Source organism: Rhipicephalus microplus, chromosome 2 (genome assembly GCF_043290135.1).
Source record: "Rhipicephalus microplus isolate Deutch F79 chromosome 2, USDA_Rmic, whole genome shotgun sequence".
NCBI lineage: Eukaryota > Metazoa > Arthropoda > Arachnida > Ixodida > Ixodidae > Rhipicephalus > Rhipicephalus microplus.
The window spans coordinates 190,648,162-190,676,155 of NC_134701.1; the positions used below are offsets into that span (position 1 = coordinate 190,648,162).

A 27,994-nucleotide genomic window follows, 5' to 3' on the forward strand; every position below is an offset into this window, starting at 1 on the left:
CTAAACACACGCCGTATGAGGGCCATATAGAGACTGCTCACTGATGTCCCATAGCCAAGTATGAAGTGCTAGAAGTTGTTAAACACTTGGCTTTTTCTAAACACAGTATTTTATTTCAACAGGACAGCTTTCAGCTCTACCATGCTATAACATGAAGTACTCTAAATCCTTGACCCCTTCTATAGGAGCGAAGCTCCTTAAAGCAGCACCCGCTAGTACCTCGTAGTAGTGCATAACATGTCTAACGCCTTGACCAGCAAGGTGGTGCCGGTGGGAGATTTCTCCTGTGCGCTGTTGGACAATAAATTCGCAGCATGCACGTTAACTAAAGCCGAATCCTCCTGTCTCTCATTCCCCATTAGCAGCCATTGGCATGTACATTGAGCACTATCTGACAAGAAAGGGTTGCTACGTCACACTCGCTGGGAGTAACCTCCTTGGTTTTAGAATGGTTTAGTGAGCGTTGGGCCGCAGTGCCACGAATGCAGTGAACTAGTATATACCATGAACTCGAGGTGGTTAAAGGTGGGAAGTAGACACGAAGCGCAAGCCGTAAGAAAGTGTGCGTGTGCCTCCTCTCATTCAGTCTTTGGAATGTCCGCTGGATGGCGGTGCTTCTATAAGAGGAATATATGATGAAAAGATGCGAGATGGTGGTACTTAGAGTGTTGACTAGAGGGACGAAGGGACACACAGACAGATGAATGGACGAACGCGCGGATGGCTGCACGGACGGATGGACGCATGGACGGACGCAGGGGCAAATGCATGGACGAACGCAGGGATGGACGCACGGATGTCCGTTTGGGCGCATGAACTGACGCACGCAAGGATGGGCGGATGGACGCATGGACGGTCACACAGACCGACGCATGGACGGACGGAAACAAGAACGAATAGACGGACGGATGCTTCGCCCCACTCTCCATCATTCACTCCGTGGATATGCTGCCATTTTTTTTAAAACATGCTGCTTGAAAACCTTGAACATTTTTCTCAACGCACATGCTTATTATAGGCAAATATTATATATTTTCGACCGGGACAGCTCTGTTCTCTCCCATAGTAGAGTACATAGAACTGTATGTCGTCGCACGTTGGTTCTAAATACATGCATTTAGCTCTTATTTATTCATGCATGAGAGCGCCTTTTGGCCCACTCAAGGTGCGTGCCACAGCTTCCTGGCTGGCGCCCAGCGCATACGTTGAAACATGTAAAGAGTCAGATTCCGATCTTGAATTACTTAGGGATTGACTGGTAGCTTTGTCTCGATACTTAAGTTGAGCACCAAGATCGGCTCTGATTATCACTTATTTCATACTACCTTCTTGGCGTCCCGTGACGCCCACGCACCATGTCTGAGATTTTGAAGTTGCCCATCTCGAAGACGATGGCATTGGGTGGTGTGGCCGCCGGAAGCATGAACGAGAACGAACAGGCGATGGTCACCGGTATGGCGAAATACAGTGGGTGCACTTCAAGCGCCACGGCCTGCGCACAGTCACGTTGAGTCGGCGCAATCAGAACATAAATGGTGGGAAACAGAACTGAGACACACACACTTTCAACTTTTTGTCTGTAAATTTACTATACGCACACGTGTGGTATCGAAAGGTGCATCGATACACTAAACAAAAGCGTGTGACACCATGCACCTCGGCACCATGAATAGCTTATGCATAATTTTTCGAATAGGGTTTGTGATCGTGGCAGTGTCTTATGTTAACCCCTACCACAAGCTGCAACTGACTAAAACTGAGAGGCAGTGTAAAGCAAAAAGAAAAAAAAATAGACGTGTCTGATTATTGTTTAGGATTACTCACGCTAAAATGACTCGCAACTGTGATCTATGCCGAAGCTGTTTTAAACGCACGCACAAACACACACCCTTACTCATTCACGAGCGTATATTGAATGTATATGTTGCTGTAGCAGCGCAAGTATTTCGTCTTTGAGATTTTGGTAGAGTATAAGACCCATTTTATTTTTAGTACGGTTACCAATTAAGAGTTTTTGGGAATCGTGGTATTTGTTGACTGATGTAAAGCGTCACTGGTAGTGCAGACAATGTGGTATTGAATGCCTGCAATATATATAGAAAATTAGGCGCCTATCTGTTACTTGAATGTAAAAAAAAAACGAAGGATTGTTGCTTACGAGATGGCCAAAAGCAGGACAACTTACCATTTCGAATACGATGGGCAGCATGATGGCGCTGATTGCCGTGTTGCTCGTGAATTCGGTGAGCATAGACGCAGAGAAACACAGTATGGACACCACCACGTAGCTCGGCATCACATTCAGGGCGCGCAGGTGGTCCACCAGAATCGCAGACAGACCTGACACCTATATACGACACATGTATATCTCAGTTTGTCAAGATCTTTTAGTGGTGTAGAAAATAAGACGAGATGGGGCGTCTACGATAGTCTCGTGAATTCGCGAATGGCACAATGTTCTCGCTATAAAAGGCAGCGCTCACTTTTCCGCTATGTCAATTTTGTCTTCTTTATAGTTACTCACATTCAGCAGCAAAACCGTCGGGAAATCAGTTCATCCCTCCCTACAAATGTTGGCAATATTAGTGGTCGCACTCTACTGTCAGCTTATTTACAGATGCTATGCAATATACCATGATAAATTGAGGCTCAGATCTTCACTAACGCTTAAGGCCACTCGCACGACCGTGATACTATTATGGCTTCCGTCTATGTTTTGTACAAACTTCGAAGACAGTGTTGAAGGTAGATGTGCAGTCTTTCGACAGCACGCCTCTTGAGATAGTGATCCGCAGTGTGTTAATATATATACACTTCATAATTGTCCATGAAAACCAGAGCTGATTTGCTGATTTTAGTGCGGATGGAGTGCAGAAGTGAACACATATTACTACAAATGTAGTGCTAATCTCAATCAACTATAATGCTGGGCAGAGTAGTTCAAGAATAACGGAAATTGAATGCCCTTTTCATGTATACATTCATCCGGACCTTTGTCAAAACATTGGCTACACTGAAACTATTGGTTCAGCGATAGGTCTTGTTCGGCTAGATCAATCAAGTTCCTGGCCAAATGTTTACAGCGTGGAGTGAAGCATCACACACAGAGACTTCAGTATCGTATATTTGCTTGACGGCATTCGAGACACATCCGGCTTTTCAAGTTAAATTGACATTGTAGAGGTGACAGCGCTCACCTTCGAAGCCTCGGCGAACGTCATGCCACCACAGATGATGAGCACGACGCCCCAATGAACTTTGGAATTGGCCTCTTCCCAGGTGAGCAGGCCCAGACTTTCGGAGCCGCGTAAGGGGTCCTTGGGCACCACGAACATCAGTACGGTGACAAGCACCGCGGGAACGCACGACGTGAGGTTCCTGTCCCACAGAAGAAAATAATGTTTTTCCTACTGCAGTGAATCCGCAGAAGGTACTTTTTAATGTTGAAAGATTGCTTCGAAATATGCTATATTTCTATGTTGTGAGATAATACGGAATCTTGTTTCTGCACACGTACCACCTGGTTAGCTTGGCATGTAACGCCTTGTGCTGCTAAGTCGGCTAAAGTTCCGACCCTGGTTATTTCTCGGTAACAGACGTCACGCTTCAAGGGGCACGAAATGGGGAAAAAACGCTATGATTAAGCGCAGGTTATTCAACAGAGGCTGGTGAAAACAACGAGCTCCCCGCTAATGCATGCCCGATGATATTATTGTGCTTTTAAGCGTGTGGCGCGTAACACCTTAAAAGTTATTTATTTCTGCCACATTGAATTTCGCACAATTTGGAGACCTATATACTTGTGAGTAACGCTATGCTCTGATAACGTAGGCTCTGTAACGTTAAGTTTATTATTACTAATAAATGTTTTGAGAAAAGTTAAGAGGAAGTGGCTAGGCAGCAGGAAATTTCAATATGCATGGTATCTACCAGTCGGTGGGTAAATGTTGCTGATTACATAATTTGGCCCGAGATTCATCGTGGTCGACTGAAACGACTGTGGTGCTTTTAAAGTAGGCGGTAATAAACGATACATTGTGTTTGTGTCGCTTTTATTAATGCCCCACCATAGAGTAATAATCACCTAACAATCCTGCAAGCGTGCTCACATCAACTAAACAACTGAATGGGTGCTAAAAATGAACGGCCACAAAAGACGAAAGCAAACATAGGACTGGTCTTATGTTCTTTGTCTGACCTCCTTGTTTATGCTTATCAATTGTTAGCGCTTATTCTATTCGCGTTCGTGGACAGCGAACTACTCGAACAGTGTGTTCCGATATGTTAATGACCACTGCATGTATAATGAACAAGAATGTGATTTAAGTACAAAATCGGGGTACTTGAACAACAAAACAATAATTAGACAAATTGATGAATTGAACATAGCGCAAAACACCACAACAAAACAAATATGAGGAAGAACCAACTGGACTTCATTGTATCGTAGTTATTTGTTAAAGTGAATATATATGTACAGATAAGCACAAATTCGCACGTTTTTAAAATGTATTAAATATCGATTCACGATTATAGCTCTATTTCACAGCCAGAAAAAAATTTGTCCTCTAACAACTTTTCTCGAAGACTGTATAGTTGCCAGGGCCAGCGCCGATTGCAGTGCACTCGTTTCTAAACGAAGTAGAGCGCCTCATCACACGCAACGCGAATAAGTGACACAGGCCTGAAAGTTGCCCGACCGGGAAATTTCGCTTGATTAAGGTAAATAACTCCGCCACTAGGAGGCGGACCAGAACTATTTCAAAAAGAAAAAATTCAGCCGGTTTCACGCCGTAAGCACTGCCGGACAGTGAAGTGGCAGGCGCGGGATTGTGATTTGCTAGCGAGATCACGGCGTTTCGTGAAGCCACCGCGAGTCATTACTTCAAGTGTCACCACTACCATTTCATTGCCGTTAATTAAGGAAGAGCCATCATTAGTATAATTGTATTTATGATTTGTGTTTTTGCTTCTTTCACTTTCTCTCTGCTCACGTGACCTGCGTACTCCTGCCGCTGCTTCAACTACTAACAGACCTACTACTACTACTACTACTACTACTACTACTACTACTACTACTACTACTACTACTACTACTATTATTACTACTACTATTATTAATACTGCTACTGATGACAAATTCATAAACAGGGGGTGGGTGCTGGAGCCGACGTGTAGACAAGGGAACTACTACTATGCTACTACTACTACTGCTGCTGCTACTACTACTACTACTATTACTACTACTACTACTACAAATACTACTACTACAAATACTACTACTACTACTACTACTACAATGCACTTCAGTATTACTGCTTCTACAACGACGACGATGGCGGTGACGGCTAGACTAAAACAGGTGTGGTGAAAAATAAAACTAAGCACGACATACCTGCCGTACGGGAACAGAGCAGCCCAACCAGGAATAATGCGGGGGTTCTGGGTGAGCCAGAGAATGATCAACATACACGTGAGGAACAGCACAGCTGCCTCTTGAAACCTGGCGAAACACAAGAATAGATTGTGCAGGAAACGACGCTGAAGACGTCACATAGAACGAGGCTGATTTGGTGCGAGAAACGGTGCACGACAAATTTTCAAAACGTGCTTTTTTTTTCGCATGAAAATTTTACGTGATCATTTTTACAACGCTGCTAATATGTAAACTTCGTCAAGCCTATTATATAGCCGGTGGCAGGCGTATAGGTACCGCCGTTACGCAGTTTAATCTCGCGTCGGCTGTATATTGTAAAACTTTATAGCATGAGGAGGGGGGGGGTGGATAAATGAGAAGGAGGAGGAGTGTTTGTGTGGACAAACTGTTGACAAACGTCGTGATTCGAAAGAAAAATTTTCCCATAACTCGTATACAGATCATCTCTGAAGGACACTTGGCGTTAGGATTTCAACAAATTGTTCATACCGATATACGAGGGATATACCTGGACGCCAATTCTGAAATGCACTCTTAAAAATAAGCGAGTAAAAAGCTAGTAACCACGAGCAAAATATTAGCTACAGCAGCTGTTACTAACCTTCTTCGGCCACTACTAACCTTTTACGACAAGTTTATTACCCACGTCAGCAAATGCCTGAAAATTGCAGTCGTCACTACATTTCGCACACTGTTGGTAACTTTTCGTCATGCACGTATTTAATGAACTTGTTAAAGGAACTTTGGAGTATAGTGGTTTCATAATTATTTTTGCTTTCGTGTGAAGCAGTTGAACAGCGGCTTACGGGACGGTTTTATGCTCTCCCATAGTAGAGTGCCTAGTACTCTAAAATGTTAATTGTTTCTCTAAACACACAGTTATTACTATGAGCATCTTACAGCCTATTTAGTAGCACGGGAATGCATTAAAGTTAATTGAGGCAATAAATGTGAGCTTACTACCCAGTCCTATGTCTTGTATATTAAGCCGTGTTGAGGCGGTAATATGCAAAATGAACATAACTAATTGTTTTTCCTAATATGCTTGAAGAAAAGTCCTACGCTACGTTACCTTGCTGACCTAAAAAAACTGAATGTTGTACAAATAAAGGCGACTAACTGAAATTATACATCCTACAGCATTGCCACCCACCAGCATCAGCTGCATTCCTCAAAGTTAGGGCTGTTATGAAGTCTTGGATTGTAAAAACGTTATAAGGCTCGAGGAACTGGGAGCCGACAGCTACGATGAACTAAACACATGATGAACGAACCAAGATGATAATCCTACGCGACAACGATGAGGATGCATAAGCAACAAATGATAGTGATGATAATGTACAGATTAATGGGATTGGTATACTAAATGCCCACACTAATTCACCACAAGTGAAAGCGGCCAGCCTGGCCACGGCCAATCAAAGGGACAAAAAACGTCGCATGAAGGGCTTCATACAGGAGACATGGTCGACCTCAGTAGTTCGATAACGTTGATCTGTTGGGGCTACAAGTGGCGTCACGCGATATTCCCTGGTGAAGTTTTTTCAAGAACTGTGTACGGCCCGATAAACCGTGGTTGAAATTAGTCGCACAAACCATGTGTGCGAATAGGCGTCAAGAGTAGCACTTCGTGGTCAGGTTGAAAGGATACAGCACAATGTGATTCATCGTAAACTAGCTTTCTCTCTTGCTATCTTGCTTAAGTATTTATACGAGCACGTTGGCGACACTGGGCGAGTAGTAAAACGGATTCTTCTGAAGCGGATGGATATGAATTCGTGTGGGAGGTTAAGAAAGAGACGTCCAGAAAGGAAGTAAGGGAGCGCCCATAAACTAGGTAAAATTGTGAGTAGACGGTTGTCCGCTGAATGGCCATATTGTAGGCAAAAGTGACGAATGGTAGAACAACTTCCCAGTTTTCGTAGTCTGGTCGAATATAGGCAGCGATCATGTCAGCAAGAGTGCGGTGGAATTGCTCAATGAGGCCATTTGTCTGGGGATGATAACTAGGGGCAGTCTTGTGAGTTGTGCCGGAGGCGTGAAGAAGTTCGTTCACTAGTTGTGAAAGGAAGGCCCTTTCATGGTCACTGAGCAATACACGTGAAGCATCATGACGCAGTATAATGGCTCGGAGGATGAAATCAGCAATTTCAGAAGTTGAACCGGTATAGTAACATATGCCGTCTCGGCGTAGCGCGTCAAATGGTCAACGGGTGTTACTATCCACCGGTTTCCAGCAGCACTGACTAGAAAAGGTCATAAAGATGGACACGTGCGACTTCGAATGGTGTGGCTGAGCACGGCAGAGGCTGTAGTGTACCGGCGGGAGAAGATGGTAGTTTTCTACATTGGCAGGTAGTGCAGGACCCGACGTACCGAGCTACGCTAGTGGTAAACCCTGGCCAATAAAAGCGACTTCAAAGGCGATCGTAGATTTTATGATAACCAAGGTGACCAGCAGTCGGGTGTTCTGAAGCGCTCTGAGGAATTCGGACCGAAGTGATCGGGATAGAACAGGAACCCAGCGCAGACCATCAGGATGATAAGTAAGGCGGTACAGCACCGAGTTGTCCTGCGAGAGTTGGCGACGGCGCCTCGCATTAGGTGGACGGCTATCGCCAGTGAGGTAGCCTATAAAACGCCGACAGTATGGGTCAGCCAGCTGTCGAGAAGGAAAATCGTGGTGGTCATCCGAAGGCGGCTGGTCTACAAAGGCAAGAGAGGGAACCGCCGTAGACGTGGACTCCAAGGATTTGTTGTGCAAAGTGATTGCAGAAACTCCGAGGGGAGCCGCTAGTAGTTGGCAGCGAGAAAGAGCGTCGGCGTCACTGTGCTTTCTGCCGCACTTGTATATGATGTCAAAATCATACTCTTGGAGGCGTAGTATCCAGCGGCCGAGGCGTGCCGACGAGTTCTTGAGTGTCGAAAGCCAACGTAAAGCGCAATGATCGGTCCCAATGGCGAAATCGAGGCCGTGCAGATAGGGACGAAATTTGTGCACTGACCAAACAATGGTGAAGCGCTCCTGCTCAGTGATCATGTAGTTCTTCCTGGCTGCGGAGAGGACACGGCTGGCGTATGCAACGACTCGCTCTCACGAAGAGTGGTGTATTTGCAGAAGCACGGCTCCTTAACCGCGGCTCTAGCGTCTGTTTGCAGAAAGGTCGGTGCATCATCGCGAAAATAGGAAAGTACAGGGTCGGTCGCACTCTTCAACATGTCCAAAGCCGATTCATATTCCTAAGACCACTCAAAGGGCATACCGGAAGCAAGTAGCTTATGAAGTGCTGCGGCTATGAGGGCAAAGTTTTGTTATGAATCTCCGAAAGTAAGAGGCGAGACCAAAAAACTTCGCAAATCTTTTGGCTTGTCAGAACGAAGGAAGCAAGGCACCGCCACAGTTTTATTAGGGTCTGGACGAATCCCGTCCTTGCTCACGACATTACCGAGCACCTTGATAGATCTGCTGGCGACATGACACTCCTTAGTGTTCATTTGAATTCCAGCGCCTGCATCAAGTCAGGATCTCGTCAAAAGTTGCAGACGTTGAGAAGACGTCGATGAAAAGACAATGTCATCGAGTTAAGATGGACAAGTCTTCTATTTTAGGCCACGCAGCATGGTGTGAATCATGCGCTCAAAAGTCGTGGGCGCATTGCATAGACCGAATGGCATAACATTGAAATGGTATAGGCCGTCCAGGGTTACAAACGCAGCTTTTTATTTATCATCTTCGTGCATGGGAATTCGCCAATAGCCGGAACACAAGTTGAGTCTCGAAAAGAATGCAGCACCTTGTAAAAAATTGAGGACCTCGTAGATGCGTGGAATGTGGTATACGTCCTTTCTAGTGATCTTATTGAGTGCCCGCTAATTGACGCAAAATCGTACTGAACCGTCTTTTTTACGCACCAGAGCGATGAGAGATGACCAAGGACTGGTTGAAGGTCGGGTTACCTCCCGTTTCAGCATATCGTCTATGTTTTACTCTATAAATTTTCGTTAGGCTAAAAAGGCGCGGTATGGACGGCGGTGCACAATGAATATTCTGTCGGTCTGAATATGACGTGGTGTAGCGGTGGATGAATAGAGGTCAAAAGAGTTTGCATGCTTTTCCAACAAATCAAGCAGATGCTGCTTCTATGAGTCTTTCAAGATTCTGCTGATCGCTGCTGTAAAGGCCGAGGAAGCAGCATGATCAGCAGAATGGCCTTTAGAGGAGACAGAGGTAAGAAGCACGACGCACACAGGCTCCAGGTCGGCATCGCAGGCGAGAGTAGTGCCTTGCGGCAGTAAACTTTTTTTTTGGTGTGATGTTCGTAGCAGCGAGGACATCTGATCCATTGATGAAGTGAGCCACACCTGATGCGAGAGCTATGCCTTTATTAAGGCAACGGGGTGACGGGGTGACCAAAATGTCACAAGTGTCGAGGGCTCTGAACAAAACGGAGGCTAATTGCTGTTCGTGTTGTAGTAGCTCGATGTCTCAGTAGCGATCAGTCAAAGTGGCCTGTAGGTTTCGTCGCTGAACAAGTGGTCTGTGTCACTGAAATGAACAACACGTTCTGCACAACAAATAGCCGTGGCAGCAGAAGAACGTCCCCGCCTAAAATGAGTTGGCGGGAGCACGGGGATATCACAGCAAATTCTATATGGTGAAGAATGTCGTTTATCAGCACACAAACAGTGCAGAGAGCGGAAGGGTGAATTGTTGTTTCGTGGGATGTAACCAGTGTTGATACATCATAAGGCGTCGTGATGTTTCAAACGAGTACACAAATCAGCACGAATAATAGAAAACGTAGACCCAATGTCCACCAAAGCATCAATGTCCATTCCCTCAACTGTGACTGAAATCTAATTGTAAGGTCGCGCTCGAGTAGTAGTAGTAGTAAGCATTAAAAAAACAGATATTGCCAGGGAGACTAGCCTCTAGTGGCTCAGCCTCCCTGCAGTACTAGGTGGAGTCTTCAGTCAGAGACCCCATTGGTCGCGGCCGCCCGTCTGGCACGCTAGACCATGGCTTGTTGGGCCGCAAGGTCTTGGCAACTCAGCAGGGCCGCCTCGCATTCCTCTCTTGTCAGATTTGGGTTCGCGAGTAAAGACGTATTGAGCTGGCATAACCATACCATGTGGTAAGTGTCAGCCACTTCCGCACAGTACTGGTAGAGGCCGGAAAAGTAAGAGTCAAAGTGTTTAAGCACTGCCGGGCACTGTAAAGTATTGATAAATAGCCGGAGAAGAATTCTCTCGTCTGCCATCCTGAGTACTTTGCATGGCGGAGGAAAACGGTGGTGGTAGTCCTGGTATTGGGTCTTGTGTTGGAATGCAGTTTGTCCTCCAAAAACTGCATCGCTTAGTTTTCCGGACGGCGTTCAGAAGCGAGGAAGGCAGGCTGAAACGGAGAAGACGAGCGATGGTATAGCGACAGTTAACGGCGTCGAGTTGATCGATGACTACTGTGCAGTTCACCTGATGCTGGCGAAGACAGAGACCGACGCGGCGTTGACGAATCACGGCAGTCCTGGTGCAAGGCTCTTCCGGTATAGTCCTGTTCGCGTATGATGTACCCTCGATGCTCTTCTTGCTGGCGCTTGCGGCAAAAGCGTGAAATGCGGCCGCGATAGCCGCAATATAAGCACGTAGGGCGAGTCCATTGCCAGGGAGGGTAGTAGCTTGCGTTAACACACCGGAAGAGAGAGCAATGAGATGGACAGATGAGAGCTCAGGTGGTGGTGACGGAAAGCTCGTGGGAGAGCTCGTGGGAGGTGCGGCAGCAACCGACGCGTACGTTCGTGGCGGCGACGTAGAGCGGACGGTGCCTGATGGCGTGGTGGCGCCATGCGAGAATGATGAGAGAGTGCGAGCGGCAGTGGGCAGCAGCGTGCCATGTTGGTCATGGACGTGAGCTCCTGTCTGATGACATCCCGCAATGACGTTGAAGAATACTTATTGGGACACACTGAAGGTAGTTAGAATCACATTGATTGCTTCACGCATAATCACCCTTATCATGTCTCGTGGGTTTGGATCCGCGCGGCAATTTGGGCTGCGTCACTGTCCGGTTGTAGGCGCATAGACTCAAGTTTGTCGAGGCGCTGACAGGTGTCGCAACGTCAGCAATGGTAGCCAGATTCTGGATTGCAAGGGTATTGAATGCGACAGGTGAAATCCCCTTAAGCTGGAGTACCTTGTCTGACTCTGTCATCGATGTATCCAGCCGGCGGCAAAGTGAAAGAACATCTTCCATGTAGGATTTATACGACTCCCCGATGTGCTGTTCTGATATTCGAGAGCTTTCTTTGCGAAAGCCGAACAAACAGTCGCTGTGCCAAAGGCATGGCGAAGCTGATGTTTGCAGGCTGGCCAGTCGGGGATGTTGAGGAGGTTGTTGAATCTTCGCGACACCCGTGAGGTAGAACGAGACGTGAGAGAGTTTGTAGGTGTTATCCCACCGGTTATCAGCACCGAGACGTTCGAAATCGTCCAGCTATTCCTCCACATCTTTCCCGCGCATACCAGCGAAGGAATGGGGCTCACGCTGGACGCTGTTAATGACGTGAGAAGACATGGCACGCGAGAGCGGAGTGGGAACGGCTGCAGCACCGACCTAATCTTTCTGAGACATATTTCCGGACACCTGGCTTAAACGGCAACCTGAACGTAGCTCCAGGGGGTAAAGCAGTCAAGATGACGACGGGAAATCGAACAGCAATCTCTTACACGTATGAAGTCTTGGTTTGGAAGACCTTTATTAGACCCGAGGAACCGGCACCCGACAGCTACGATGAATTAACCAAGATGATGATCCTGCGTGATAACGGTGAGGGTACATGAGCAACATATGATAATGATGATAATGTACAGATGAAGAGGATTGGTGTACTGAGCTCCCACATTATAAGTACAACTGGAACTGCTTAGACACTGTACTTCTCGTGCGGACTTGTTTATGTGTGCTGTTCTACTTTATTACATTATGTGCGCAATTACTCAGTGATACATCGAAATGTTGATGCTCGCTAATGAGACCGCTATAGAACCGGTGATTCGTGAGGCAAAAGGATCACGTCTAGTACATTTTTTTGTTACCAACCATGGCTACTTACGTTAGTAACCATTACCAACTGCGTTAGTAAAGTTGGAGGTAGTAACAGTTACTAACCTCATTTACTAACCGGTCAGTAACCCATGTGACAAGCAGCTAGTAAACCGAACTTAGTAACCTCTTTTTTAAGGGTGTGTAGTTTTTGTTTCACGGTTGTTTCAGGGTTAACACACTAAAGCAATGCTTCAGAGCCATCACATCTTCGTAGCTCACGAATATACTTGTATAAAAAATGGCAGCATATCCACGAAGTGAATGATGGAGAGTGGGGCGAATCATCCGTCCGTCCATTCGTTCGTCTGTGTGACCGTCCGTGCGTCCATTCGCCCGTCCGTGCGTGCGTCAGTTCATGCGTCCACACGTACATCTGTGCGCCCGTCCCTGCGTTCGTCCATGTATCCGCCCCTGCGTCCGTCCACGCGCCCATCCATTGGTGGAGCCATCTGTGACTCCGTCCGTGCATCTGTCTGCGTGTCCGTTCGTCCATCTAGTCAACACTCCAAGTACCACCATCTCCGCATCTTTTCATCATTTATTCTTCATATAGAAGCACCCGCGGACATTCCAAGGACTAAACGAGAGGTGGCACACGCACTTTTTCTTACGGCTTGCGCTTCACGTCTACTCCCCACCTTTAACCACCTCGAGTTCATAATACAGCCCCGCCACGGTGGTCTAGTGGCTAAGGTACTCGGCTGCTGACCCGCAGGTCGTGGGATCAAATCCCGGCTGTGGCGGCTGCATTTCCGATGGAGGCGGAAATGTTGTAGGCCCGTGTGCTCAGATTTGGGTGCACGTTAAAGAACCCCAGGTGGTCAAAATTTCCGGAGCCCTCCACTACGGCGTCTCTTATAATCATATGGTGGTTTTGGGACGTTAAACCCCACAAATCAATCAGTTCATAATACATACTAGTTCGCTGTATTCATGGCACTGCGGCCCAACACTCACTAAACCTTTCTAAAACCAAGGAAGTTATGCCCAGCGAGTATAACGTAGCAACCCTTTCTTGTCAGATAGTGCTCGATGTACTTGCATATGGCTGCTAAGCGGGAATGAAAGAAAGGAGAATTCGGCTTTTAGTTAACGCGCACGCTGCGAATTTTTATTGTTCAACAACGCACAGAAAAAATCTCTCATCGGCACCACCTTGGAAATGAAAATATAAGACTGGTTACACACTACGACTACTACTGCGACTACGAGGGACAAACGAGTGTTGCTATAAGGAGCTTTGACCCTAAAATTAATAAAAATATGAGGCGATGATAAGGCCACGGGGCTTTGAGAACCCTGTCTTTGAGAACCGTGCTACAGTATATGTCTGCAAATAATGAATGAAGTGCAATATTTGTTGTTCTAAGGAACCTAATTAAAACTACCTAGTTTTCTTTTGGGATGGAGGCAGCAATTACTACAGTTCAAATACGAATAACTATGCATAAACTATCCATAAGTATTTAGTATATAGCAAATCTGCATTACGAACTGCACTGAGCTCAAGAGCCAAATTTTCCACCGTACACAAGAAGTTCTGAACAACACCATGGTTATGCTACATCAAGAGAAAATGCGCTATTCGTTTGAACTATTATAAATTACCATTATAAGCCATTCTCCCACTAGGTATTTGGTTGCCCAGGACAGTCCGAAACACCAATTTATTGGAGGACATGTGCCAAGAAGGCAAGCCGATTTTTGCCGGGATGATAGTGTCAGGGCGAGTGAAGGTGCAAAGTTCACGTGAAATCCAGCGTGGTTCAAGGATAGCTAGACGTGGTCCATATAGACGCGTGAGGGAATCATGCGTACGTCTCTTTAATAAAGGTCTCGAAATTTTTGAGTAGATATAAAGGGCCTTGATGGGTGGTTCACTATCGTCATGCTGCCATGACCTATTTCGCGCAAGCGTTTTGCAAGTCGGCAAGGTCGTGTGTCTTCAATAAATCATTACTGTGAGTTCGTCCTGCTTATACGTATGCTTTGGCGTCCTATACCCAGCGCCGGTTAATTTTTGATGTTAGGGGCCTAAGCTTGGCATGTGTCTTTCTTTTCTTTCTTTCTTTCTTTCTTTCTTTCTTTCTTTCTTTCTTTCTCTCTTTCTTTCTTTGTTTCTTTCTGTCCTTCCTTCTTTCTTTCTTTCTTTCATTTGTAGCGGCCGGGAATGTCGGCTGCCGGAGGCAGCGAGAAAGGAGACGTGAAGCAGGTTTGGAGTTGCAGGGCAAGACTGTTTATTTCCACTCCGTGCGAGTGACGAGAGCTCCCCTAGACGAGGGAGAGAAGGAGGCACCCCCGCGTTCTTCTACAAGAAAGAGGAAACGGGGGCCACCAAGCGAGCAGACGTAGCATGCCGCCGGTCTAATCCCCGGAGCCGGCCCCGACAACACGTTGTTCCCAGAACACGGAGGAGGAGGAGCTGGCGCCGCGAGTAGGCGCGCTGTCGACGGCCGGCTGCAGACGGGATAGAAAAGAATGCAGTGGTGCTTAGCAGCTTCCGCTACAAAGGCTCCCCCCCTAGATTGCGGAGCTTTTAAAGAAGGACAGCAGTTACTGGCTGAATAGTGGAAGGTCACAGTCCAATGGTTAGCACTGAAATCGTACGTGAGAGGCTGCTTGAATGGAAACTTCAATATGAGCAGGCTTGGCGCGGTCAACGGCGACGACTTCTCGTTTCCCCCGCACGTCGATTGCGATGGTTTTGTTAGTACGTCCCAAAACTTTGAATGGGCCATCGTACGGCGGAGTAAGGGGCGGCTTCGTTGCGTCGTGTCGCACGAACCCATGGGTAGCAGAGTCCATGTCAGGAAAAGTGAAAACTTTCCTGTTGCGGGCGATGCGAGGTGCTGTTGGCCTGAGTTGCGCGAGCCATGCGCGCAGCTTCTCGATGTGATCGGAGGCTGTTGGGGCGGAAGGTGTGTGGTCAGAGAAGAATTCTCCCGGGAGGCGCACTGTTGAGCCGTAGACCATTTCCGCTGCGCTGAAGCCGAGGTCTTCCTTCACCGTTGAGCGTAGGCCAAGAAGAACGAGCGGGAGCTTCTGCACCCAGTGCTGGCGGTCGAGTTTCGCTGCCAGTGCGGCTTTGAGTTGCCGGTGGAAGCGCTCAACCATTCCGTTGCTGGCGGGGTGGTAGGCGGTTGTATGCTGCAGCTTCGTGCCGAGGAGCGTTGAAAGTGCGGAAAAGAGGTTGCTCTGGAATTGCCGTCCCCGGTCAGTTGTTATGCGGGCGGGGCAGCCAAAGCGGGACACCCATGTTTGAATGAAGGCCTGCGCGAAGGTCTCAGCTGATATGTCCGCAATTGGTATAGCTTCGGGCCACCGGCTGTACCTGTCGATGCATGTGAGCAGGTACCTAAATCCTTGGCAGGGCGGTAGTGGTCCGACGAGGTCAAGGTGAACGTGGTCAAACCGCGACTCAGGAGTCCGAAATTCCTGTAGTGCAGCCCGATTGTGGCGAGTCACTTTCACTTGCTGACACGTTTCACATGTCCGAGCCCATCGTCGCACGTCCGCGTTGACTCCGGGCCAAACGAAGCGTTGCGTTATCAGCCGCTGGGTGGCACGGACACCTGGGTGGCTGATGGAGTGGAAAGTGTTGAATACCACTCGGCGAAAGTTCAGTGGGACAAAAGGTCGTGGTGCTGCCTGGGAGGTATCGCAGGTTATCGTGCTCTGGAAGTAGGGAAGTGCAACCTCCGAGAGCACGAGTGAAGATCCCCCTCCCTTCAGACTTGTCAACTCGGGGTCGTCCCGCTGAGCTGCGGCCATAGCTTCGAAGTCCAGGACTTCTGTGCTGGAAGCATTGACGCGAGACGAGGCGTCAGCTGCTTCGTTTTCGACCCCGGGAACGTGGCGGATGTCTGTAGAAAACTCGGAGATGAATGAGAGCTGACGGATCTCTCGTTCTGAGTAGGAGGAACTGTTGTTTTTGAATACGTAGGTGAGGGGCTTGTGGTCTGTCAAGATGTAGAACTCACGGCCTTCGAGGAAGTAGCGGAAATGCTTAATGGAACAATATATTGCGAGCATCTCCCTTCCAAAAGTGCTGTACCGTGCTTCTGCAGGCTTCAGACGTTTCGAAAAGAAGCCCAGTGGCTTCCACTGGGCGCCCTCCTGTTGCTGCAGCACTGCTCCGACCGATGTGGAGGAAGCGTCCACCATGAGGCGTGTAGGAGCTTCAGGCCGTGGATGAATGAGGAGGGTAGCCGCGGCTAGCTCGTCCTTAGCTTTCTGGAAAGCGTTCTGGTGTTCGTCAGACCAACAAAATTCTGGTGCCTTTTGGTCGTCTCGGCGCAGCAGGTCGGTCAATGGCTGGATCACTCGAGCACAAGACGGAATGAAGCGCCGGTGGAAGTTTAAGAGCCCGAGGAACTCCCTCAGCTTGCGAAAAGATGTTGGAGCTGGAAACTTCTTGACGGATTCCACCCTCGATTCCAATGGCATAATGCCTTCAGCAGTGATGTGGTGGCCGAGGAAGTGTAGCGCCTCTACTGCAAACACGCACTTTTGAGGTTTCAACACCAGACCGTGCTCATCCAAACGCTGAAAAAGCTGGCGGAGGTGCTCTTCGTCCTCCGCAGGCGTTCTGCTGGCCACCAAAATGTCATCCAAGTAGACAAAGATGAAAGGAAGACCCCGGGTGACCTCATCCATGAACCTTTGAAAGGTCTGTGCGGCATTTTTCAAGCCGTAGGGTATGCGGACAAACTCAAACAGGCCGAACGGAGTTGTTATGGCTGTTTTTGGTATGTCCTGCGGTTCGACGGGGATTTGGTGGTATGCCGCTACAAGGTCGATCTTGCTGTATATTTTCGTACCTGCCAGCCGCGCGCTGAAATCGTGAATGTGTGGCAGAGGATACTGGTCCGGCGTTGTCGATGCGTTCAAGGCTCTGTAATCACCACACGGGCGCCAATCGTCGTCCTTAGGCACCATGTGTAGCGGCGATGAATGGTTGCTAGACGAAGGGCGAACAATTCCCAGCTGCAGCATATGCTCGAACTCCCTGCGTGCAGCTTGAAGCCTTTTGCTGGACAGCCGTCGTGGCCGGGCGGTGACTGGCGGCCCGGTGGTGACGATGTGGTGAGTCACGTTATGTTTCACCGGCTGTTCCGTGTTGCGGGGCTTGGTGAGCGAGGGGAATTCGGCCAGGACGTGGTGGTAGGCTGATACTGGCTGGAAGGCGCAGATGCCAGATGAGCAGATGTTTGACTCCAAACCACGTACTTTGAGAGATGTGTTGTTATCCTTGAGGCAACGGTCACGTACGCTCACATCCAGGTTGAAGTGGCTGAGAAAATCTGCTCCGAGTATGGCGAAATTAACATCCGCCACCACGAAGACCCAGCGAAACAGGCGCCTGAGTCCGACGTCTATTGTCAGCGAACGGAAGCCGTACGTAGCGATGGCAGTGTTGTTCACTGCCTGCAGCGACGATGTGTTCTTGCTACGTCGGCGATCCTCGGGGGTTGCCGGGACAATAGAGATTTCGGCTCCCGTGTCGACTAGCAGGCGCGAGTTGCTTACGCGGTCGACTACGAAAAACAGGCGGCTGGGTGGAGGGCCGATGTCGTAAGCCGCCGTTAACGACTGGCCGGAGCGTTTCCCGGAAACGAGCAAGGTTGAGTGCAGCGGCTAGCACCCGTGCCGAAACGACGGTGGTACCAGCAAACTCCGTCCTGTGTATCTCGTGCATGGCTTCTCTGGGAAGAGCTTGGGTGTCTTGAAGGGGATCGGTTGCGTCGTTGCTCGTCCTGTTGGGGAGCGCCAGATAGCACAAGTTTCTGCATGGTCTCGGTAAGGTGTTGCAGTTTCTCCTCAAGGCGCGACAGTCGATCTGGTTGCTCATGTGTTCTTGCAGCAGCTATGGGCGCAAAGGTTGGAGTTGAGTATTCCGTGATGCGATCGGCAAGTTGCGCGAGTCGATCAAGGGACGTCTCATTTGAACCCGCGAGAACCACGCGCACCGACTGGGGGAGCCGTTGCAGGAAAAGTTCACGAAGAAGTGGGAGCTGGCCGTCCTGACGCGCGTGCACGCCGAGTGGTTGCCGCATACGGTGCAGCAGTTGGGAAGGTCGTTGGTCGCCCAGCTCTTCGCGACACAAGAGCTGCTGCAGTCTGCTTTCTTCAGGCGCCTCGAGGCGGTCCAGCACCGTCTTTTTGAGGGTGTCATATTCTTCTTGCGCGGGGGGTGAAACCAAAATGTCGTCGATAGCGTCGGCGATTTCGGGGGGCAGGGCTGCGACGACGTGAAGGTATTTTGTCGACTGCGAGGTGATGTGCCGGAGTTGAAAGCGGGCCTCCACTTGGCTGAACCAAACTCTTGGATTTTTCGGCCAAAAATTTGGTAGCTTCAGTTCTGTGGCGATGACCGCAGGCGTGGAGGCAGCAGCGTTGTCGTCGGAGCTCATCGCGGCGTGTTCGTTGAAGCGTTCGGGTCACCAATTTTGTAGCGGCCGGGAATGTCGGCTGCCGGAGGCAGCGAGAAAGGAGACGTGAAGCAGGTTTGGAGTTGCAGGGCAAGACTGTTTATTTCCACTCCGTGCGAGTGACGAGAGCTCCCCTCGACGAGGGAGAGAAGGAGGCACCCCCGCGTTCTTCTACAAGAAAGAGGAAACGGGGGCCACCAAGCGAGCAGACGTAGCATGCCGCCGGTCTAATCCCCGGAGCCGGCCCCGACAACACGTTGTTCCCCGAACACGGAGGAGGAGGAGCTGGCGCCGCGAGTAGGCGCGCTGTCGACGGCCGGCTGCAGACGGGATAGAAAAGAATGCGGTGGTGCTTAGCAGCTTCCGCTACACATTCTTTCTTTCTTCCTTTCTTTCTTTCTCTGTCTATTTCTTCGTTTCTTTCCTTCCTTCCTTCTTTTTCTTTCTTTTTTTCTTTATGTTTCCTTCTATCATGCGCATGGCACAGTGCTTTCTCCAGGCCAGGTATCAGACATTCGCCCACGACCTTAGCAGTGCAACACTTCCGCTCCTACAGTCAACAACAGCGGTCGTGCGTTCATATCCAGGCCACAATTTGAGGTGGCAATGGGAAATGACAATTGACCTCAATATAATATCACAATACCAAATCGCCAATGGCTGAAAACCACAAACCCATCACCAAAAAGCGTAAAGTAAAGAAAAACGGGACGTTACAAATGCGCATTTAACCTGAGCACCTTCGATGGCCAGCTGTACAAATCCGCTGCGCCAAGTCCCTTGGCGTGCAATGTATCGGTCACCATTGATGATTTCGCTTAGGTTCGTCAAATCACCATTAAGTCCGGGAGTGTTGCATTGAGCCCCACGGGACGGCTTTAAGCTCTCTCATAGTAGAGTACCAAGTACTATAAATCCTTACCCACTTTTTTTACCCCCGCCCCATTATACACTAGAATTGCTCCTGCTATCCCATAGTCATGGTGCTCTAGTAGATACAAGGTATTCTGACTCGTTAAACACTTTTTACACCACCACCTTCTTTTTTTTCACTTGAATTTCGACTAAATGCATTAGCGAGCACTATACTAAAAATACCAACTCGCTTCTTGAAATTCAGTTTTATAATGTAATAACACTGAGCAGATGTTTATTCCTTATTTTCAACCGTAGTCTGTACAAAATGTGCAACAGTGAAACATCCTTTTAACGCTGTCTAGCAAAGGAAGCAAGTTTGAAAGTTCGTTAAGGGTTTGGTCACTTTTACAAACTCATTTTTTATTGCGAGAATAAGTACCTTTATTACGAGTTGTGGCTTTTAACTCAATAAATACTCATTAAACTTAAACATTATTTTAAACATTATAACTCAATAAATGTCTGTACGAGCCATACATACTAACGAATATATCTGATTCCGACCCATTATTCGCGTATTTCTTATTTCGCTTCTTATAAGATGCGCAAATAGCACAGCAGCCTTTTCGCTAAGAATTAAACTTGTCACTAACAATACACGCAAGTGTAACACGTTTTGTGTTCATGTTCGATGTTTTTTCTGTGTAAGTTACAAACATCCATGGGCAGGATTATACCGCTCTTATTGAAACTGAGTAACATTCTAGCTGAGTAATTGGTCGATGGCTCGTTCAATCAATCAATAAATCAATCAATTAATCAATTCAATTTACTTCTACGATGCCGCGACGGCCCCGCGAATGTGAACGAGATTGTGTCGGTCACGTGAATACACCACGCAGGGGTCGGTTTTCGCGCAATGCAGGCGTTGTTTGCAAAATGTGTCTCTTCTCCAGAACAACGAAATACAAATATTCTTCAGCTCACTTCATGGGTCCAAGGCTGCTGTAACGGCGTTCGAGTTCCAGCTTGATCTTCTCGCGACTTTCCCTTTCCGTGCCTTTCGGTCTGGAATGGAGTAAATGAGAAGAGCACACGAAATACAAAGCTTTCTCGGTGTACAACCAAATGTGACATTATGGAAGCTCAATACGACTTTACCTTGTAGACCTAATGAATCAATATTGCATTGCGAGCAGAATACAAGCATGGATGTACAAACACTTCAAAGTGGTGTCAATTGTTATTTCTTGTCAGATACTAAGGTCAAGTGCCCGGTAAAATCAAGCAAATGGCTGCCTGCATAACTTGTCGTACGTGTCTTATGGCCAGCACTATCACTTTGTACGCGTGCAGGTTGTTTCTACACATCGTTCATTGGCACTGCGTTGTTTACTTTAAAGTTCCGGTGGTGTACATTCGATGGAGGGATTTCGATCAATGTTTACTACACTACAGCATTAGAATAACAAAATCTTTCGACTTGAGCGACATTGCGCAAATGATCTGTTGGCTTACGCTCGAGGCAACAATGCCAGAGTTCCACAGTTGTATCTGATATTTTCAATGGCCAGGTTGAGTCATGCGCCTCTAATTTCGAGGCAGGCAAATCATGGTGTCATACGTATTTTCGTATATGATATCGAGTTTCGAACAGTTGCGTACAGCGTGTTCTTATCACAATATCATCACTTGAGAGTCGTCAAAGTACCGACGTTAACGCCTACTTCCATGGAGTTGCGCGTCATCATTCTAAAAGACTGGCAGCGCAGACGCTGACGCGAAAGAGAATTCAAGACAACACAAATGGTGACTAACAACAACATGGGTCCACAACGGCGAAAAAGAAAGTAGTCACGAAAACTCAACTGCATGCACAAGCCCCGTCTTTTAGAATAAATATTAACCAACTACTTTTTGAAACATTAGCGCATATTCATACAATTTTAGCTCACTGTTACCAGTTAGAGCGAGCCGCATGTAATGATGAAAGCAAAATTTTTTCACTCCTTATTCTGCCTTTTTGACGAAATCACTAGGCAACAGCACGTGTTATGTTCCATATCACATATACCCCCCACCCCCCTTAACATTAGCACTCATATGTGTGGTTGGTTAATATTACAAGGAGGGAAATCTGTAAGTACTCAGTCCCCATCACATTATATTGATAACGTGGTGACTACGTCCCTTCAATTGGGGTGCACCAAAAATCCTTAATGTTAAGGGGGGGGGGGGGACTCACACCTTTTTTCGGAGGTGAGTTTACTGTGCCATAGAATTATACTGTAAGTGAATATGGCTCTGAGTAAGTATAAACCTGAAAATAATGCTGATAACATGCCTTATTATGATATTAGGTCATTTTTGCTGTGGTGCATCTAGCGACATCGGCACTAGCTTTACGTTTCGCGACAGTATTGAAAATGGTGACTTCACGCAGCATGCTGCTCACTTCTGAGGACCCCAGGTGCCAAAACATCCACGATGGCTGCTCGAGCGTCAGCAAAATATTCAAAATGGCTGCTTCTACTTTACAAACCTGCTACAAAACTGCTGTGAAAATGCAACGCCATCTTGCGTGAGCAGGCGACGTCAAGCTCCTGCCCTGTTGCGACATCATAGTACAGCAGCAACAAAAACTAGCCTTTAAAAACATATCTTATTAACCCTATTAGGATACACTCAAAGCTAGCAGCAGACTTCTTAGACCCTTGAAAGCTCAACTTTTCATTTGACGCAGAAAAACTGAAAACTTTCGTGCCAATACTCCTTCAAGTTTCTAGGCCGAAATCGTCGACCAAGCACATCATGTATGCGTTAAAGAGGGTCAGTAGAGAGAAACGATAGGGTATTCTTAGAGAGCGACAAATAAAGCACGCAATAGTGTGAACTGTTACAATGAACGATTGAGTACTGCATATTTAGGCATCCTACGACAACAGAGCAGCAATCAACATGAACTGCGTGTATTTGGACGTGTGATATATGAGACGAAAACTTTTAACGGATTTTCTTCGGAAAGCATAAACAACATCCCTGAAAAATGCTTAGCTGAGGTTATTTTCCTCGTGAGTACTTTCGTACACGTTCTTTCGAAGTATTATCACTCAGTGAAAAATATTTTCGCCCAAGCGCTCCGCACAGTTGGTTCGTCGTCGTCACCGTCGTCGTCGTCGTCGTCGTCATCATCATCATCATCATCATCATCATCATCATCAGCAGCAGCAGCAGCAGCATCTATCTATCTATCTATCTATCTATCTATCTATCTATCTATCTATCTATCTATCTATCTATCTATCTATCTATCTATCTATCTATCTATCTATCTATCTCGCCGCCTACGACTTTTAGCTCTCCTGCTTGTTTCGATAATGGTAGCAATACCGAACTTGGTACGGCATAACATGACTGTATGAAAAACATACTTGACTAGTCATAACATGAAAATCATGACATTTACGTCATGAATGTCATGATTTACATTTCATGGTCCTGCAGCTCTTGCTGTGGTTTTGTTCACATGATATGTTGCAAAACTGGTATGGTATGGGCATGATTGCATGGTGAACACAAGCGACAGACCCTAACATGAAAATCATGATATGCGTGTCATGTAACATAATGACTACATGCCATGCTCATGATGAGCTCGCGGCCGTTTCGCTAGCTTCACTTATAACAAATTTGGTATTACGGGACGTGAATAGATAATGAAGGTATGTGACTGGTGCAAACTTGATAATCATGAGATGCGTGTCAAGTAACAACATGAGTACAAGCTACGCTCATGATGCGCTCGCGGCCGTTTCCCTACCTTCACATGTACCAAACTCGGTATTACGCGACGCGAACAGACGACATAGGTAAATGACACATCCAAACATGATAATCACGACATGCGTGTCATGTAACAACATGACTACATGCCACACTGATGATGCACTCGCGGCTGTTTCACTAGCTTCACATATGCGATATTTGGTATTACGTGACGCAATTCGATGACGAAGGTATGCGACTGGTGCAAACATGATAATAATGAAATGCGTGTCATGTGTCTTGACTACATGTCACAGCTAAGGCGCCAATACATTTCGACGTGACGCGGTGCGCGTGCTCGCTAGCGTTCATTTCGTCACGTCACGCCGGTTCTTCCATATACTCGCAGGCACGCGCCGCGCTGCGTTGCTTTGACGCATGCGCGTTTCAGCGCTTTCAGCGTCCCTCCGTCACGAAAAGAGGGAGACGCAGTGTTCTGTGGGTAACGCATTGGCGCGAAAAGGAGCATGTCGCATTTTGTGCCGGTTGCCGTCGGGCCGCGCCAACGGACGCTGGTAGCGTCTGGCGTCAGACTATTGAGTGCTCGCGTTTTGCTAACGTAACGTCGTTGTGCCCAGCGTGCGCACGCGTCAACGCTACATCGGAGTATATTGGGCCCTTCATGATCCGCTCACGGCCGTTTGGCTGGCTCTATGTTAACCAAATTTGGTTTTACATGACGTCAATGGATTACAAAATATATGACTTGTGCAAACATAATGATTTTTACGTGTGTGTCATGTAAGAACATGCCAACATACCACGATCATAGCGTGATCGCGGCCATTTCGCTAGCACCACATAACCTAAACTTGGTATCACGTGACGTGAATAGATAACGAAAGCAAAGGACACATTCAAACATCAAAATCATGGCACGGAAGTCATGTGCGGCATCATTTACCTTCACCTCGTAACGTTGTGCTGATTTGAAAGTGACATAACAACATTTTACATTCATGCTTCGCATAGCATCGATTCCCAGTGTACGTGTGATCTGCCATTTTATTTAAATTGAAGTCTATGATCCTTAATGACCAATGGTTTTCTTGCCTTCGTGCAACGTGCCTTCACCATGACCATTTCTTCTTGATTTGGACTCTATGATGTCCTTGACACCTGTTCGTTCCATGATATACTCTGCTCTCTTCTTGTCTCTTTGAGTTACACATATCATTTTCCTTTCCATCGCTCGCTGCGTCGCACTGAAGTTAAGCTGAACCCTCTTTGTAAAACTTCTGCTCCGTAGAATAAGTACGTCCCACATAGATACGCCAACGAAATATGGGGCGCTAGCGTTCTAACTCCTTGAATTTCTGATGTTATTTAAACCCTTTCTCAGTATTGATTGTCCGAAAGTCCTAATTCGTCTTTTACTCTTGTGTGTTTCCTGCTTCATCATAATAAAGTGGTGGTTAGTACTGAGATTGGTCTAATATCTTCGGAAAACGCTTACTTGGCAGATTTTATAAGTATAGTGACAAGCAGCGCTTGGCCTATTCTTGCGAAAAATACGCACTGAAAATTATTCCATAGAAATGATGGAGAAATAGCGCTGTCAGGCAGCAATATAGAGCTTCGCTTCCCAATGAAGAAGTCGTGATGAAAGATTTCATCGAGATTTCTAAAGGCGGACGTATTCTTTGAAAAGAGTCCACATTTCACGATATAAGAACTTGGCAATGTTTGCTTACGTCAGCTTGGCCACGATCCACTGTGTGTAGAGCCACGCCAGAGAAGTGCAGACCAGCATCGGCGGCACGTTGTACAGCATCCACGCGAGGAAGGTGAGGTCGTCTTGATTGAACTGCCTGCGAGTGTGAACATGTCGTTCTGCTAAGCATCCGAGTTAATAATCAGTTTTAGAAAAAACAATAGGTAACAAAATAAAATCGCAGCATATCCACGGATTGAATAGTAATGAGTGGAGCGGAGCGTCCATCAAACCGACCGTGCTTCCGTCCTTGCGTCCATGCGCCCATACGTGCGCGCGCTCGTGCGTCCGTACGTCCGTGCGTGTGTGCGTCAGTCCATCCAAATGTGCGCCCATTCATGCGTCCGTCACTCCATCCGTGCGTCTGTGCGTCAGTCCATCCAAATGTGCACCCGTTCATGTGTCTGTCAGTTCGTGCGCCTGTCCGTCTGTCCGTCCGTGCGTGCGTCCGTTCATCTAGTGAACACTTAAATTACCGCCATCTCGCTTCTTTTTATCATATATTCATTATATACGAGTACCACCATCCCGCAGACAATCCGAGGACTACGCTTCATCTTTTGCAGTATTGATTCGGCAACTGTGTTTATGAACAATGAAGGGAATCCCGCCACCGTCAGTAGGCTGATCTGATCATAAAAACAAACACGCATGTGGTGTGGGCACGACTTAGTCAACGAGGATTCTAGACAAAGTGAGCAATTCCTTTTTTAACCATTTTAGACTGCGCGGAACCATACGGCAACAGCCCCTTTTTCAGTCGAGGATGGTAATACCAACAAATGTGTTCGCTATTCCACAGTAGCTTGAGGTCTAAAAACTGTAGACAAGTCTCTGTGGGTACCTCGGTAGTGAACCTAAGTCCGCGTACATAATCTTTAAAAACACTAAGCACATCCTCCCAATTAGAACGGTCAACTTCGTATGAGACATCTTTGGCACACACACTCATCGAAGTACAAGCATCTTCTTGAAAGTCTAAAAAGTGACTGGGGGGTGTATAAGGCACCCGTTTGTTTAAAAGAAATGAACAATCGTCAACATATCTAAAAATCTTTAAACCCCCCCACCTTAAAAAGTATTCCGACGAGAGTATGTACAACATTTCTGCTGTGAGCGCTTTATTAACACCGAGAGCGTGATAACAACGCCGTGATACATGTTTTTTAACATGTGAACATGTGGACATGTGCCCTAGTGCTGGTACGTGCCACGGTTATGCGGGTATCTGCCACACTTTACGTACTACGACATCGGAAAGCACAAGCCACGTCATAAGGAGCTTCGCCGCTAAAGTGGCTCAGCAAGTTCCGGAAATAAACTTGCCACTATGTTTACTAAAAATTCAGTGTTGACTACATAAATTTTACGCTTTTTATACAATCGCTGCAGGATACAATGTTTGTGAACAAACAATTTAGCTATTGCGCAAATGTTCGCATTTTAAAACTCTTGTGTTAGAAGACAACGTTATATTAGAAAGATTAATCAGATTGTTTCGGAGATGTCTACCTGGGGATTCCACTTGCTATATTTAGCGCCTCATTTGAACTAATAGTTAAATTTGTTTTGGCAATAAACCGTCTGTGACTGCTCAGAGCAGTCTTCAAGAAGATGAGGAGGAGACTGCTGATATTCTTATGAGTACCAATTTGTAATCACATTGAACGATCAAAGCTCCATGAAAGACCACATTAACTCTGGCTGCGTTTGACAACCGATACAAAGCGGCCACCAAAGCATCAAAGCACAGACATCGTTTGTGAGCTTGGGTGCTTTCATGCATTTGCTTAAAAAAAGCAGCTTTGGAGAAAATTACCATTACAACGCACATTAGAGTAGTGAAACAGGGTGACGATTCTCATCGACCACCCCTTACATACTATTTACATTAGCTCCGTTACCTTGAAATTAATGAAATGTGCTTCATTTGTGGCCCACTATATTCTGGCCAATCGTGAATGGCTCCAACGAATGGTTTCTAGCTGCCGTGGTATTGGCTGGTCTACGCATCTAATAGAGTATCAGTTGGTGTCAGATGATCAAATATAACATGAATCTTTTGTTAGCTGTTTAATATTCATTCTATCGCTGCGTAGCGTGTAGCTCACTCACTTGATGTACAGTGCCTGTAGAATCAGATTGGGTGGAGTGCCAATCACCGATCCCGTGCCGCCAATGTTCGCGGCATAGGCGACTGACAGAAGCATCACTTTGCGCATCTGGAACACGTGCAACTCATTCTCGGCTCTGTAAGAGAAAATACTGATTGAAGTTGGAGACAAAGACGTAACTTTATCGGAAAGGAAGAAAGTGGAGGTATACAACGTAGCAAACAAAAAGGAGACGGGCGTTTCAGCGCCGGTGATGGCAAGAACAGGGGTGAAATGTTTTGTGTCCATGTCTCTTGGTATATGAGAGATCTCAAGGTCATCATTAAATGCTGTAGTCAAGGCACACATGAAATGAAGATATGGATGACAAGCAGACGTTGTGTGCAGTGACACCACGAGTTCGAAAACCATCCGCCTTTCAATGCAGAAAGAATTGTCACTCTTAAGGAACCATCAACAAATGAAGAGAAATGAGATTTAAGGAAGATACTTGGTGTAGCTTTCTCACGTTGA

General features: G+C 47.0%; 1 protein-coding gene across 1 annotated transcript in view; it reads right to left on the reverse strand.

The window, feature by feature from the left end:
* LOC119169627 (solute carrier family 13 member 2-like) overlaps positions 1-27,994 on the reverse strand; it is a 51,242-nt gene that overhangs the window by 14,930 nt on the left and 8,318 nt on the right. The window contains exons 6-12 of the mRNA XM_075882724.1: positions 27,483-27,617; positions 25,348-25,464; positions 20,816-20,896; positions 5,396-5,503; positions 3,198-3,378; positions 2,186-2,347; positions 1,355-1,492 (exon numbers count right to left, since the gene is read on the reverse strand). Of these exons, the coding sequence (XP_075738839.1) occupies positions 1,355-1,492; positions 2,186-2,347; positions 3,198-3,378; positions 5,396-5,503; positions 20,816-20,896; positions 25,348-25,464; positions 27,483-27,617 (922 nt within the window). The remainder of the gene's footprint in view (positions 1-1,354; positions 1,493-2,185; positions 2,348-3,197; positions 3,379-5,395; positions 5,504-20,815; positions 20,897-25,347; positions 25,465-27,482; positions 27,618-27,994) is intronic.